Raw genomic sequence first — 14,922 nt, 5'->3', positions numbered from 1 at the left:
GTTTTTCATTATAATTTTAATTCAGCTCATAACTCATTGGTGTCCAAAGATTATCCCAACAATATGATTTAAGTCCAAACAATATGATTTAAGTCCAAAGGAATGAGTTTTGGGAAATAGCCTGATTATGATTACAATGAGAAATTTTAATTTGGTTTTAGCTTGTCCATCTCCTAGGTTAGGGTTTGTGATCATTTATACTTTGGTACCTTGATTCGACGGTATTGAAATATAAATTATATAAATTATTTGAGTCTCGCTTCTGTTTGAACCGAAAAACTGAGATTGAAGAAAGGTCCGTCAGTAGACAGAGAAATGAAAAAGGGAAAGAACCTTCTAATTCTCATGCTGGTAAAATACATGCTTACACATTTTTTTAAAAAAACATTTAACAATTGAAATTTGTATTTAATTTAACAATGTTAAAATGATATCATGTAAAATAGTTAAATTACAATGACAAATATGTTTTGATAATTAAGGCATAACAAATCTTGTTAAGAAAATAAACATTTGATTTAAGGAAAGAACAGAATGCCAGACAACACTTTCGAACATAACGTGCAGAGATGCAGAAAAACACCTAAACTCGTGTAAAGGTTCCCAAAGATGACAAACAGAGTTTACAAACCAAAATAAGTCATATATATTTATTTATTGCATTACACAATAGGGTTAACCAAATTCATCCATTTATTTCAATTCGTAATTAAATCTAATTTATATAAACCGATCAATATTTTAGGAGTAAAGACAATGAGAAACTCATAGGCATCCACATGTAACAAACAAGAATTGGCACGATGTAGTTAGCAATTCAATACGACTTAAGGTTCGTGACAAAAGAATTGGAGATAATATATTTTTTTTGGGAATAACTACAAAGGGATTTGCGGTTGCTCATATTCTTTGCTAAGATCAAGAATGAAACAGCTATTTTTCTGCGCTTACATGTTCAAGTGTGAAAACTACGTAACGTAAAGTATTAACCTTACCTTTTTATTGTTATTTTCAGAATAAAGGAACCTCCCCTCTCCCTCTACATTTGAAAGTTTGTTGATCTATCTACTGCAGCAAGATCATCCTACATAAAAATATGTATTTATAGACACAATGAAAATTAAGCTTCCCTTTTGGGTCTGTTGCGGGCATGTGGAAGGGTAGGTTCTTCTTGCAGGGCAGGTTCTTCTTGCACAGTTTCCATACTGTCGTCTTCACTTCCATCATCACTGTCGTCATATTCATCAAGTTCTTTTGCAGCTTCCATTTTTGCCATCTGATATTGTGAAAGATGCCAACAAATCAAGTGTAATAATAACCCTTTTTAACCCCTAATATCACTTTCCTATCTCCAGTTCCGCATACGATTTATCAAAGAGACAGAAAAGTAAAAAAATTGTCTTCAATTCCACAAACTAGATAGGTTAGAAACTTAAATTAGTGAGTAAAGTAACAAGCAGCTTTTGTATACTTTATTGGATCGGCAAATAGAATTTCATATCAATGTCCTTCAAGGTGAAAGCAAAGATTTGGTGCTAAACTAAGAGCATATCACGTTGAGATGAGCAAGGTTGCATAGGTCAATCACCTGAAGAATTATCCATGCATATGAAGAATTGTTCATTTTGGAGCTAGGAAGGTATAAAGTTTTAGTTTGGTTGTTTGGTTAGTTACTTTTCTTGTTTAGTTTTATAGGCAGTTTGGCTTTATCTTCTTTTATATATTCCTGCTCCTCGACTTGTAAACACAGAGTGTACAGGTACTAATTTTATGATAATCAATAAAGTTATTTTTCTTCTTCTCTGCCTAGCGGTGTTATGCTGATAGAGGGTTAAAAGAGGAAGATATATTTAAATTGGTCATGATCTCAACTCTGTGATGTAAATCTAATAAAATCGAATAAAACTCAGTCTTACAAAAGGTCGGAAAGCTTCAACCTCAAACGATGGTTGTGAAAATACAACTTTGGAATCAATTTCTCAAATTGAAACTCATTTATCCACCAAATCAGTTTACTTGCACCTCATTCGTGACTTTTGAGCTTGGATGATCTATGTAACTACCTAAACTAAAGATATTAAGATAATGTAACAAACTTCAAGTACTCACTAACAAATCCATGAACACAAAACCCTATAAATACATATTAACCATACAAATTCTCTTATTCACTTCTATACCCGTACATTTTATAATTTCTCTAAACTCTTCCTAACTTGAGCATCGGAAAATTTTTAAGAAGTGAATCTCTCATCGATTTTCATCAACACAGCGACCAATCCTTGGAGGTACGAACTCAATTTGTCAAGAGAACCACACTCTAAGAACAGAAAAACAACATTACTGACTTTTTTTTTTTGGCCCGCATGAATCTCTCAGTTAAAGTCGTCTCAGTAGGTAAAGAATGAAAAAGTTTATAAACAACTTTACCTCAATTTCTAAGAAATGGTCATCTTTGCAGGTGAAGAATGAAAAGATTTTATAAATTACTTTACCTTCCTAAGCAATGCAAGATTTCTTTTGGCTTCCTGGAATTATTTCATTTGCTTTTACTATTATATCAAGAAAGCTTCTAAAATTTGGGGAATCTCGTCTTGCTAAAAGAAATAGCACTGCTAACTCCATGCCCCTTAAACTAGATGCTACGCTGTCGCAGTGAGTAAGTGACCAGAATTGCATAAAACCAAGATGGGGAATTTCGTCAAACACGTGGACGACATTGGACAACATTCTACTAACAACATATAGCAATTACCAAGAAACCAATTCCAGCTTAATGTTTCACTTACAACAATTACACAATTCATACTTTTAACTCCTTTACCTAAAAATCATGTTTATATATATATATATATATATATATATATATAGAGAGAGAGAGAGAGAGAGAGAGATATTCTTTGGAAGTCGTTTGTGTAGAAAGAAGTAATTGAAAGTTCTAACTTCACAAATATTTTTCTATTTCAATCCATGAATAAGTTTAAGCTTAAATTAACGATACTTCTACAATTTTGATTTCTACACAAACTTAATTGCACATTTAATTCTTTAGTCCATTAATAATATTATAATATAATATAAATTTTGATTTTAATATTTTCGGGAAGTCTTATCCAAATGCAAGTTAAGAAAGGTTACCTCCTCGCGCCAATCTTGGTCGAGCTTATCGCCCATTCGAAGTGCAGAGAAAATGGTGACGGCGAGGAGAGAGGAAGGGAGCGCGATTGCGAAGAGGATGCTCTTGGTGCTGGGGCCGGCACGCGCGACCACCGCCGTGCCTCTCCGTTTCCGGCCGCCGGTGTGGATGCGAAGCGGCGGAGAGTTGAAGAAGGGCGCGGCCCTGAAAGAAGCGAATGCGGAGGGTTGAGAGATTGGATGGGAGACGCTGAAGAAAGTCGCCATGGATATGATGATGCTTCTGTTCCTCGGTATTATATTATCTTCACGTTCAAATTTTTTTTTTTTCCTTTTATCTTGATTGAAAAAGAACCTTTTATATGTGAAAATAGGTTAATTAATTTTAAATTTTACAAATATTGTTTCAGTTTTTGAAGTTATTATTATTCAATGATGATGTGCATTTACTATACTAACATTGGGTTTATTGAATATAGAACTCGATTCAAAATAAATTCATATTTTTTAACACTAACATATTAATGCTCTTCACAAAGAGTTTTTTAATTTTTGTATTATTAACACTTTATTATCTATGTGAGTAGAGTCCATAAGTATTAACTATTGACTGTGAATTAAATTAATGGAAGATCAAATTGAATTAAATTTGGAACATAAATAAATAACTAAATTACTAATTTTTTAAAATAAAGACTTAATTAAATTTAAACAAGAAGGAATAATGAAAAGCATAATTACTTTTTTTTTATTCATTCTTTATCAATATTAATAATGATGATAATATTTGAAATAAAGAGATCACCAAAATAAATTTCTCTCCAAAGTATTTTTCATATACATAACCAATAAATCCAACTTACTCAAAATAACATTTTACCACTAACTGTGTTGCATGATAATCCAACCAATACTGTATGATTTTAAAATATTGTAATTAATTTATTAACTTCATCATTATTTAAATTTTATATTTTTATTCTAATTTAAAACAAATTTGGTTTTTCTTCCTCAATACCGTTTATAGAGAATTAATTTGATAAACTCATAATCTTTTCTTTTTAAAATCGATTTGATTTAAGTTATTAATTGTACTAGACAAAATGAAATAGTTGCGAATAAACTAACTGAAATAAGATATTCTTTTTGAAATGGTTGGCAGAGAAGTTCACATGTAACAAAGAATAGTTAACACAAGTGAAATGCCATTCGAATATCCTAGTCACAATGTTAGTACCTGGACTTAAAAAAGGGCATAAAAAATCAATTCATATTAATGGCATTCAGGTTTCTATACAAAAAATTGACTGAATAAGATATCTAACTGTTTTCATCAAGGGCCATCCACTACACTGACAACACTCAACACATGGCATTTGGACATCAGAAACAAACACCACAAATATTCAAAGCTCGCAGCAACAAAATCCAACCAAGTTGTTCTTCCTTCCCCAGCAGATTCTTTCAGTATGGCGTTGAAAGGAAGGATAGTAATGATACTTGAATGGAAGGGTGCTCAAAGAGAGATCAATTGTGTGCAATTAGATCATTGTCGTCTACAACAGGGGGAGACAGTGGTGGCACAGCCACTTCGTGAAATGCAGCAGATTCAATAGACAAAACTTTCCTTGTAGCTGCTTCAGATTCTTTGGTTCTTCCACCCTTTCTAGAGGAGAGGGTTACAGAGCCAGCGGCTCTTGATGAATTACTGCTATCAATTGACAGCAGAAAGTTTTCTTTGGAAAGGGATGGAGCTGATGCTATCACAGAACTGAACACTCCAGATTCCCTTAAACTTTGGATTATGACCTGAAGAGCAGTGCACAAGGAAATGAGTTGGGAGCGTAAAAAGAAGTTTAATTACTTTGTAAGTCCTTTAACAGTTTGAAGATTTTTAAATAGGTTCCTATGTTTAGAATCTGTAACGAAGTCCATCAACTTATAAATCTTTTTTAATCTAGTGCTCACATTTTCGTTAGGAGTTCTGATCAGTACAGGGTCATGATAAAAGCAATTATTTATACCATCAAGTAAAAGTTCTCGTTAGATATTAACTCTTACCAAGTTATATCTCCATCCTAAGTGACACATTTTAATGTGTTTGGCAATGGAGGAAAAAACAGGTAGCAGAAAAAAATAACTAGCCAAATGTTTTCCCACGACCAACTAGGGAAACTGCCCAGCTTTCTCTTCGTAGTGAGTATCTTTTTCCTGGCGCTCTTCCGTTTTTTTTTTTTTTTACTTTCCAAATCTATGATTCACTTATTCAATGAAAAAGGAAATAAGCTTGTAGTTGAGAATTAGGGTCTATTAGCAGGCCTGGATTTAGTAATAGCAGTAGTATGTTAACCTTAAGATAGCGTTTTGGGTAGGGGTGGGCATGGATTGGATTTTTAATGATCCAATCCACATCCATTTTAGATCTAAATAATTGGATTAAATTTTTGACCAAAATCCATTTTTTTAGCAAAAGTAGTTTGGATTTTTTTAAAATCCATATCCAAATATTTGGATCAAAATTTAAATCCAATCCAAATATTTGGATAGAGTTCAAAATCCAGAATCCATTTTTTATAAAAGAAATTTAAATTGAATTTTTTAAAACTTGTATCATTAAGGCCTGGATGCCCCGGATGGGCCTGACGACCCGGACGGGCCCAACGACTCGAACGGGCCCAACGACCCGAACGGACCCGATGACCAGGACGACCCAAACGGGCCCGACAACCCGAACGGGCTCGACGACCTGGACGGGCCGGACAACCCGAACGAGCCCGACAACACGAATAGGCTTGACAACGCGAACAGGCTGGATGACTCGAATGGGCCCGATGACCCGAACGGACCAAACGACCCGGACGAACCCGTCCAAATAGTCCGGCCCAATCGGGTAGTCGGGCACGTTTGAGTCGTCAGGCTCGTCCGGGTCGTCGAGCCCATCCGAGTCGTCGGGCATGTCCGGGTCGTAGGGCTCGTCCAGGACGTTGAGCCCGTCTGGGTCGTAGAGCACGTTCGAGTCGACTCGTCCGTTCATGTAATCGTGCCATCTGGGTCGTAAGGCCCGTGTAGGTCGTCAGGCTCGTCTGGGTCGTCGGGCCTGTCTGAGTCGTCTGAGTCGTCAGGTCTGCCTGGATCATCGGGCCCATCCGGGTCGTCTGGCTCGTTCGTGTCGTCGTGCCCATCCGGGTCGTAAGGTCCGTGTAGGTCGTCAGACCCGTCCGGGTCGCCGGGCCTGTCTAGGTCATCCGCCCCATCCGGGTCTTCGGGCCCGTTCAGGTTGTTGGGCCCGTCCAGGTCCTTGGGCTTGCCTGACTCGTTCGAGTCTTTGGGCTGCCTGACCTTTTTTCGTCATTGGTCCTGCCTGGTCCGTTCGGGTCTTCGGGTCCGCGTGACCCTGCCGGGTCTTCGAGTCCGCCTAACCCGTTCGGGTCTTCGGGCCCGCCTTACCTGTTCGATTCTTCGAGTCCGCCTGACTCGTTCGGGTCATCGGGCCCGCCTGACCTGTTTGGGTCTTTGGGGCTGCCTGATCCGTTCGGTTCTTCGAGCCCACTTGACCCATTCGGGTCATCGGGCCCGCTTGGCCCGTTCGGGTCTTCGGGCCCACCTGGCTCATCAAGTCATTGGGCCCGCCTGCCCCGTTCGGATCATCGGGCTCACTTGAATTTTTCGGATGGTTGGGCTCGATTGACTCGTTCAATTTGTCAGGCCCGCCTAGCCCGTTCATATCTTTAGGCCTACCTAATGTCTTATGGTCGTCGGGCCTGGCCGATCCGTATAGGTCGTCGAGCAAGGCTTGTCCATGTCTGAATTTAACATACTCCATCTCAACCTTTAGTCTAACCCAACTAAAATTTTAAATTGAAAATTTGGATTGAATTTTTTGGATTATCCATATTTAAAAATCTTGATTTATAAAATGGATATCCAATCCATAAAATATATAAAATGTAGATTAGATTGAAATCCATATCTATTAAATGGATTGGATTTTTAATAAAATGGATTATAAATGGATTGGATTGGAGCAAAAGTGGATTGGATCAATAAAATTAGATTTTTTGCCCACCCCTAGTTTTTGGTCAATGTATTGCAATAATATTTAATGTTCACTACCATTAATAATATCACTTACCATGGGAGAGTATATGCGAGTCAATACTCCCTTCCTCAAAAGTCTTAGCTTTAGGTCTTTATCACCCCACACAACATGCTCATTATACCTGGATCAACAAGCAAAGACCCAAATGTTTTTGGAAGATCAATAGCAGTGGTTAAAACATGGGATAGATAAGCACATATAAATAGGAAGAGCTGAAGCCAGCATACCACTTCTGCATTTCATCTTCAGTTGCAGTTGAAGCAATGATAAATGCCTGAAATTGATAAGGTGCATTAGGATGAATCAGTGTACACATACAAGTTAACATTATAACACCAGAAAGTATAAAAGGGTAGTTCAATGCAATAGGCTCCTCCGTTGTTTAATCTAATGAGGGTCAGCCCTAGGAAGCATTATCCCATATGTAGGGAGGCTATTTGTGAGGCTTTAACCTGTGACCACTAGGTCACAATGCATCGACCTTTCAATTAAACAAGTGTCAACCTTCCACACTAGAAAACAGATATTCTACCAAAATTCACTAATAATAACAGAACTTAAGTCCAAGCTTTACTAAATACCATTAGGAGTATAAATGAGTAACTATTTGTGGATTATTAAACTCCGGCTTGTTAAGTGCTCAACCGTCTTGTTTAATTAGCTAAACTAACCAAGTTCAAACTGCTCAATTATTCATGAGTCAAGCTCAAGCACTATAGAATGGATATTAATAGCTAGTAAATAGCTTATACATATACCTAGGTGATGATTATAAGTTTTGCTTATTAAGTTACTACAAAAATATAATTTTATTTCTTATCCTACAAATCTCATCTATCTATTTGAATCATCAAGATTAGCATTTTAAATATACAACCATAAACTTTCAACAAAAGATTTACCATTTCTATCATAAAATATATATATATTTCGAATATCAAGTCATAATTATTTTAGCTCGACACACCCTTCTACATACTGGCATGAGAAATCCTGTTTTCTGACAAAATAGAAACCTGAACAGGACAGGAGAAAGAATAACAAATAATAAACTCTGGAAACTTACAGATCTGTCAAATTCTAACATGAAGCATCTTTTGACATCTTCTTTTGTAGGTTTGCAACCACAGCGATCACGTCTAGAAGTTAAGTCAGAGAACTTAGCATACGTGTAATGTAAAACAGCAGCTTCTTCCAATTTGATTTCACTGGCATAATTGAGAAGAACTATCAGGGAAATAACAGAAATGTCAAGGGATACAAACATGTCTTATGATTCAAAGATCCTACTTTGGGGTTTTCATATAATTATGCCATCTATGGGCACCATTAGGCCGAAGGTGATCTTGTATCCGAGCAGCTGATTTTCCATTTCCATAAGTCAGGAAGTAGTTTGGATTGCCACGTACAGAATCTTTATACATTCCAAAGTATGTATCCTTTGGAAGATGATCATAATTCTTCTTAAACATCGATACCTGCTTTGACAGATCAGGAGAAGAAGTTACAAATTTATAATTTAGGTTTACTTTTGCAGTGTACTACTGATCATTTTTCCAATATTTACATCAAAGTTGAGTTTGAAATTTTCATTTAGCTAATTTTGTCTAATATGTCTTGAACTTGGTACCTGGTATCTTTTTTGTTAACAATTTCAATGACTAATAAGCTTCTGAAGTTTTCACAACCATATCCTAAGCTGAAAAAAAGTCCAACATGATTCCCAATCTAGCAATAGATGTTTGTCATCACAACATCTCAAACTTCTTAGGATTTTAATCCCCTCTAAAGTACAGTGACCCGATGCACCAGTTTTAGTAATAACCTCAAATCTTGAACTCAAAGGAATTTAAGTAAAATCAGCTTTCTCAGTACAATGTGTTTGTCAACTATGTATAGATATACAGGATCCATTACTTTTTCTTAATGAACTAGTGTGTTCAATTTTGGAAATTCAAAAGCGATCAGCATGGATAATTGAACAAAGAAACAGCATTGCAAACAGATTTACCATACATTATTGATGAGCTTAGTATAATCATATCCATGAAATACTACTTATTTCAGATTCGTTGCATTAAGTTAGACACTTTTCAGAATGACTGTGTACAGCTTTCACAACTTACCTCACTAAAAGGTTCTTTGATATCATCTCGCTCAATACTGCTCTCCTAAAAAGGATAATCACGGCAGCACTAGTTACAAAATTGAATCAAACAAATATAGCAAAATATTTTCCAATACAATGAAATATATACATCAATACCAAGCAATTAAAAAGAATCTGCAGATTCTACTCACATAGTTAGGAAATATGACCATGTCAACATGTCCTGGAACATCAAGGAGCAACTGCCTTAAAGAATATTCCCGAGCACCAGCAGGATGTATTAATTCATCTGTATCAAGATGAAGAATCCAGTCCATGCCAGAATCCTGATATTTCAATTTCAACAAGCAGAACAGTGTTAATGAACCGAATTACAAACCAAACCATAATTTTAAAAATAGAGAAAAGTAAGGATTAGTGCAACAAAACAGGTTGCCATACCCTTGCCATCACAATAGCCATCTCCATGTTGAGAGATTGCTTCACAAAAAGTTCATAATTGCATGGTTTATAAAAGAAACCTGCCAGCCAAGTCTCATTCCAAATACGGCTGATGCAACCAACAAAATAAATAATTAACATAACAAAACCATCTCTTAAAAAATTACAGTTTAGAATAACAAGTATCCTGAAGACAAGAGAGAAATTAAATATCGACAAGACGAGTAACAGTATAAAATGAGCTAGGAAAAGAAATAAAATTTTATAGTAATGAGTATGACCAAAAATAATTAGAAAACAGAAAACTAGAATAATTACAGGCCACTACAGACATACTGAAATCAAACTACTATGCTTAAAAGCATCTTCCATATATCACCATTTACAAATCAAGAAACTCCAAAGAACACTATTCTATTACAACCGTAAAATGAAAAATTCAAATGAACACATAAGAGTCTGTAAGAAAATGATAAAATTGATCAACCTCTTAGCTTGTTGCTCTTCCAGCTGTTTTGTTCTATATATAACCTTTACACCCTGGTTTAAACAACATAAACAAAATTAGAATAGTATCATTATGTAAGAGAAAGGATGAAGGCGAAACCTTAAAAAAAAAAATCAAATCCAGAGATGGATAGTATACTGTTTGTCTACTTACAGGAATTGATTCAAGGACATTTGATACTTCAGGGGAAGCAGCCTTCCCCTCCACAAAAAGGAAAAAATTTGTCACACCAATGACTTTATGATAAAACATCCAAGGTAGAATCTGCTCAAGCCCCGCAGATGTACTAGTCGTAACACAGATCTGCACATCAAGAAAAACATGTGGATCAAATAATAGCAACACAGTTACTTCTCAAGACATATGCAAGCACAGATAAAGTAAATCAAGTTCTCGTACTAAAAATGAACAATGAGAAAAAAATTCTTTCAATAAAATAACTTAAGGATAAGAACACTTTTTTATCAGCCATATTTTCACATAAAAATTTGCTACAAACAGAAAATCTCTCAATTCACAAACAACGCATCCAGCACAGCAGATCACATAAAAGCAAAACAACACAGATCTCATTCGCAGCATTTGCTCAAACGCAATCAAACCCATCAGCGGAATCAACTCAAATCATCATTCCAACGAGCACTGTAAAGATATAAATAACTACTACCAATAAAATCGTTTGAAAATAAGAGCAATAACACAAAAACATCCTCAGAGTCAACCTTCACATTATCATTTACCAATAAAATTCCCAAATAAACCCCCACACTAATCACCACACCTCACACTCCAAAACTAGCACAAATTACTCTAAACAAACCCATATCAACCCGGATCTAACTCACCAAACCCAAAATTCAAAAATCCCCATCATGAAGCAAACCCTTTTGCTTCAAATTGCTGCCATAGTAAAGAGCAATGACAAAAAAAATGCAACCCCGACAGACATTTCCAGTAATAATAAAGAAAGCCAAAATTGAAATCCCTACTATTTGGTTCAAACTACAGGCAGAATGAAACAAACAAAAAAATTAAGAAAACAGTAACACCCTCTAATTCTAACGAAATTAGAAAAAACGAATGAAGGGGAAAGTGAAAAACTGAAGCAAAGAAGGAACCTTGGGGGTGAGAGAGGCTCCAAAGTCGAGCTTCCAGTTGTGGTAGTAAGGGAAGGAAGGGGAATTGGTGCGGCCAAGATTGACACAGTCAGAGTTGGACTGGGAGTGAGAGAGATGAGAGAGGGCAGAGGGCTCCATGCCGGGGAAGTATTGGTGGGACCCACCGGGGGAGGATAGGGTGGTCGGATCGGTTACGCCGCCGCGCCATTGGAGGATGAACGCGATGGCGGCTAAGGACACCGGCAGGAGAGTGAGGAGGAGGAGGATCTTGGAGACGAAAGAATGGGAAGATGAGGAGGAGGAAGAAGAAGAAGAAGGATTCGAACGGAGAGAAGCGTAGTGGTGGTGGTTGTTGGGGAGGGGCATGGTGGTGGTACCGGTGGATGCGGTGGTTGGCACGCACCCAACACCGGTGGTCACAAAGCAGCAAACGTGACCGTGACTGTAAGGAAGGTGTCAACTGTCTGAAGTGTGTGTGCACAGCTTTCCTTTTAAAAATATGAAAAACTAAACAAAAAGCATGAAGTGGGGTCAAAACATCTTCCACTATCACTTCAATTAAAATGGATTAGAAGTTTAGTTTTTTTTTTTTTTTTTAGATTTTGTTTAAAATTTAAAATACGTAAGGAATATAAGTATTAATCTATTTTATTTTTAGTATAATAAAGAAATTGTAATGGAAAAAAATAAATTTATTTCAACTTTATTAATAATTAAAATGATTAAACATATTTTAGTTTTTAGTGACGTTAATATGTAACAATTAAATTAAATTAATTTTTTTATACTAAAAATATAATTTTACTTATTATTTTAAAAATAAAAAATATGTTTATTTTTATGATACCGAATTAATTATTATAAATTCAACTATCAATTTATATCCGTCGTATTTGCTTATTTTAAATAAATTTATCTTTACTCATTTAAGGTGCTACTTATTATAATCAATGTAAAACTAAAGAAATAAATATATACAGTTTCAATGATCAAATAAAAAATAACATATTATCTAAAATTGGCGTCATAATTATGGGGAAGAAATAGAAAAAAAAATTAAAAAAAATTACAATTTGACCTAAAATATACCTTACAAATTTAGAGAACTCTGTGAAATTCACTTAGCGAAAAGAGAAAAAAAAAAGTATTGGATTGGTATGCTGTTTAAAGATTTTAAATTTTGGTGAAATAAAAAAATAAAGAAAAAAATTATACGGGTATTAAAATAAAAACTTGTATTTTATAAAGGAACAAAGAAATGTAATTTGTAATTTTAGAAAATTTGGAATTTTTTTATTTTACAAAAAAAAAATCATTTAACATTCATTTGTCCATACTAAAAACTTGTTTAAGTTATTATTATATAATGCATATCTACCATAAATATCAATTAATATCTACATTACATTAAGTATCTACAAGAATCATTAGATTTTTTTTTTTAATAATTAGATGTTATAAATAAATTACGAGACTATTTAACAGTTAGTGCCAAAAGCGTATATTAATAATTATATATAATAACACTTATTTACAATTAATTACTTCTAATAAAAGTAATTATGTTTAGACATATAGCAAACTAAAAAATATAAGAATATATTTATAAACCAGCATATTCACAAGATTTGCATATTGATTATGAGTTTGTTTATCCTCTTTTATGGGTAACTTAGGTTGTAAATTGTTTCTTAGTACCTTTTAAATTAAGTGTATGATTTTGGGGCTTTGCCCCTTCTATTTCAGAAAAAGAAGAAGAATATTTACTCTTTCCTTTTTTTTAAGAGTTTACATTTGCAATTATTTCCCAATTTTCTAAATTTTTAATTTAATTAAATTAACAAAAGTTAAACCTTTACCCTTTGCTTACAAAAGTTATAGTATGATCTAATAATGAATGGTGAGCTTCATAAAGTATAAAGTTACTTTTTTTGCTAATTAATTGTTTTTATTTAAAATATCTTATTTTTATTGACTTTGTACTTAAAATATTTGAAAAAGTGTGAAATTTAATTCGTCAATACTAAGGAAAAACAGTTTATGAAAATTTTGCATAACAAATGAGAGTTTGAGGATTTTAATCCAAAAAGAAAATGTAAAAAGTTCAATTAAGTTAAACACTATATTTTCAATTCTTGCTTAGTACAAGTTTATTCTTTTTTAATGCTTACTTAGCATTAAAAATAACTTTATTATTATTTGAGTAACAAAAATTGAAGCAAAGTCAAACTTTTTTTTTTACAAATTAAATAATTTTGAATATTTTGATAACAATTTCATATTTTTCTAGAAAGAGTAGTTTTTTAAACAGTATTAAGTATATTGAAAATTTTAATAAAAAAAAAATTGTCAATTTTGGTTAGATGTATATAGACACAAATAATATTTACATTTATTTAGTTATGTGTTACATATAAAATCATTTTGTCGTATGATGAAAAGTGTTAGAAAGAGTCACACATCTTGAAGACTTATTTCGGCTATTCCCAATACTAAACCTAAAAAATTAAATTAAGGTCATTTTAGACTTACTATTTTTTATTAGAGGCAAGGATAATAGGTTCTAAATAATTAAGACCAGTTTAAGATTAAAACAAGGAAATTATAGAGTTTGTGTTTCATTTTCCATAATAAAAAATAACTTAGCATATGGTAGATATGGTGTTTTATGATTTATGAGTAATTTGAATTATAAAAAAATAAGAAAATTTAAGAAAACAATATTTTCACAAATAACGTTTTGAGTTCTCAGTTTTGTGAAAAAATAATAAAAAGTTAAATTAGAATCATCAAGAGATTAAATTTGAACCAATATAAATATATGGTTGCACGTATCAATCATCTCCATCAAATTCCTAATCATCATCACAAATATCCTAATTATTGACACACGTCCATAAAATGGAGTCCTTTAAGGTACTCAAAATGCATTTTACTACAAATCAACCAGAGTCGAATAGTTGGACCATAAACTCAAAGCTAATTTCGAGTTTAGTGAGAATGGATATTGTAGTGCATAAACTATATAACTATAGAGAGTTAAGATCTTAGAAAATGTCATATTTAGTCAATTTGTAACTGGATACCATAAGAGAGGAAATGAAATGATTTACAACATGTGGATCTTGTGAAGTGAGTCACAAATATATTTACTTTGAATCATGGCCATAAAGTGACTAGGTTATTGCAAGACCGGTAAAAACACATAGGGAACATTTGATTTTCAGATCGAAAAAGATATTGACGTTCAAGAGAGATGAAAAGGTAGGGGTGACAATATGGACTTGGTCCAATGACCCAGTTCGTAGGTCTGCTAAAAAATGCAGGACGGATCAGGATATTAAGCCTGTTGCCCCGCAGAAGTCCAGCCGGCAAAAGCTTGCAGCCCGCATAAAAAAAAACAAAACAAAAACAAAAACGTGCACTTTTGTATATCGGTTACTTTTCTTTTGGACTTTTGTATGACCATTTCAAATTCTTGTATGACTGAAAAAGACAAATATTATGTATT

At 34.0% G+C, this 14,922-nt stretch overlaps 2 protein-coding genes across 2 annotated transcripts; both read right to left on the bottom strand.

The window, feature by feature from the left end:
* Window positions 1-833: 833 nt before the first annotated feature.
* LOC114177659 lies at window positions 834-3,460 on the bottom strand. The gene is made up of 2 exons (XM_028063099.1): window positions 3,139-3,460; window positions 834-1,276 (listed from the first exon to the last, which is right to left on the bottom strand). Exons 1-2 carry the CDS (start codon window positions 3,400-3,402, stop codon window positions 1,121-1,123), a joined length of 420 nt encoding a protein of 139 aa, XP_027918900.1. The 5' UTR covers window positions 3,403-3,460; the 3' UTR covers window positions 834-1,120.
* An 850-nt stretch (window positions 3,461-4,310) lies between these two features.
* Window positions 4,311-11,905, bottom strand: LOC114191504 (glycosyltransferase-like KOBITO 1). Its single transcript, XM_028080703.1, has 11 exons — window positions 11,412-11,905; window positions 10,447-10,596; window positions 10,273-10,325; window positions 9,786-9,894; window positions 9,536-9,670; window positions 9,361-9,405; window positions 8,525-8,712; window positions 8,301-8,442; window positions 7,462-7,508; window positions 7,268-7,355; window positions 4,311-4,944 (listed from the first exon to the last, which is right to left on the bottom strand). Exons 1-11 carry the CDS (start codon window positions 11,775-11,777, stop codon window positions 4,663-4,665), a joined length of 1,605 nt encoding a protein of 534 aa, XP_027936504.1. The 5' UTR covers window positions 11,778-11,905; the 3' UTR covers window positions 4,311-4,662.
* Window positions 11,906-14,922: the final 3,017 nt, after the last annotated feature.

The sequence above is a fragment of the Vigna unguiculata genome, chromosome 1, assembly GCF_004118075.2.
Source record: "Vigna unguiculata cultivar IT97K-499-35 chromosome 1, ASM411807v1, whole genome shotgun sequence".
Lineage (NCBI taxonomy): Eukaryota > Viridiplantae > Streptophyta > Magnoliopsida > Fabales > Fabaceae > Vigna > Vigna unguiculata.
This window is presented reverse-complemented; position numbering and strand designations above follow the sequence as displayed.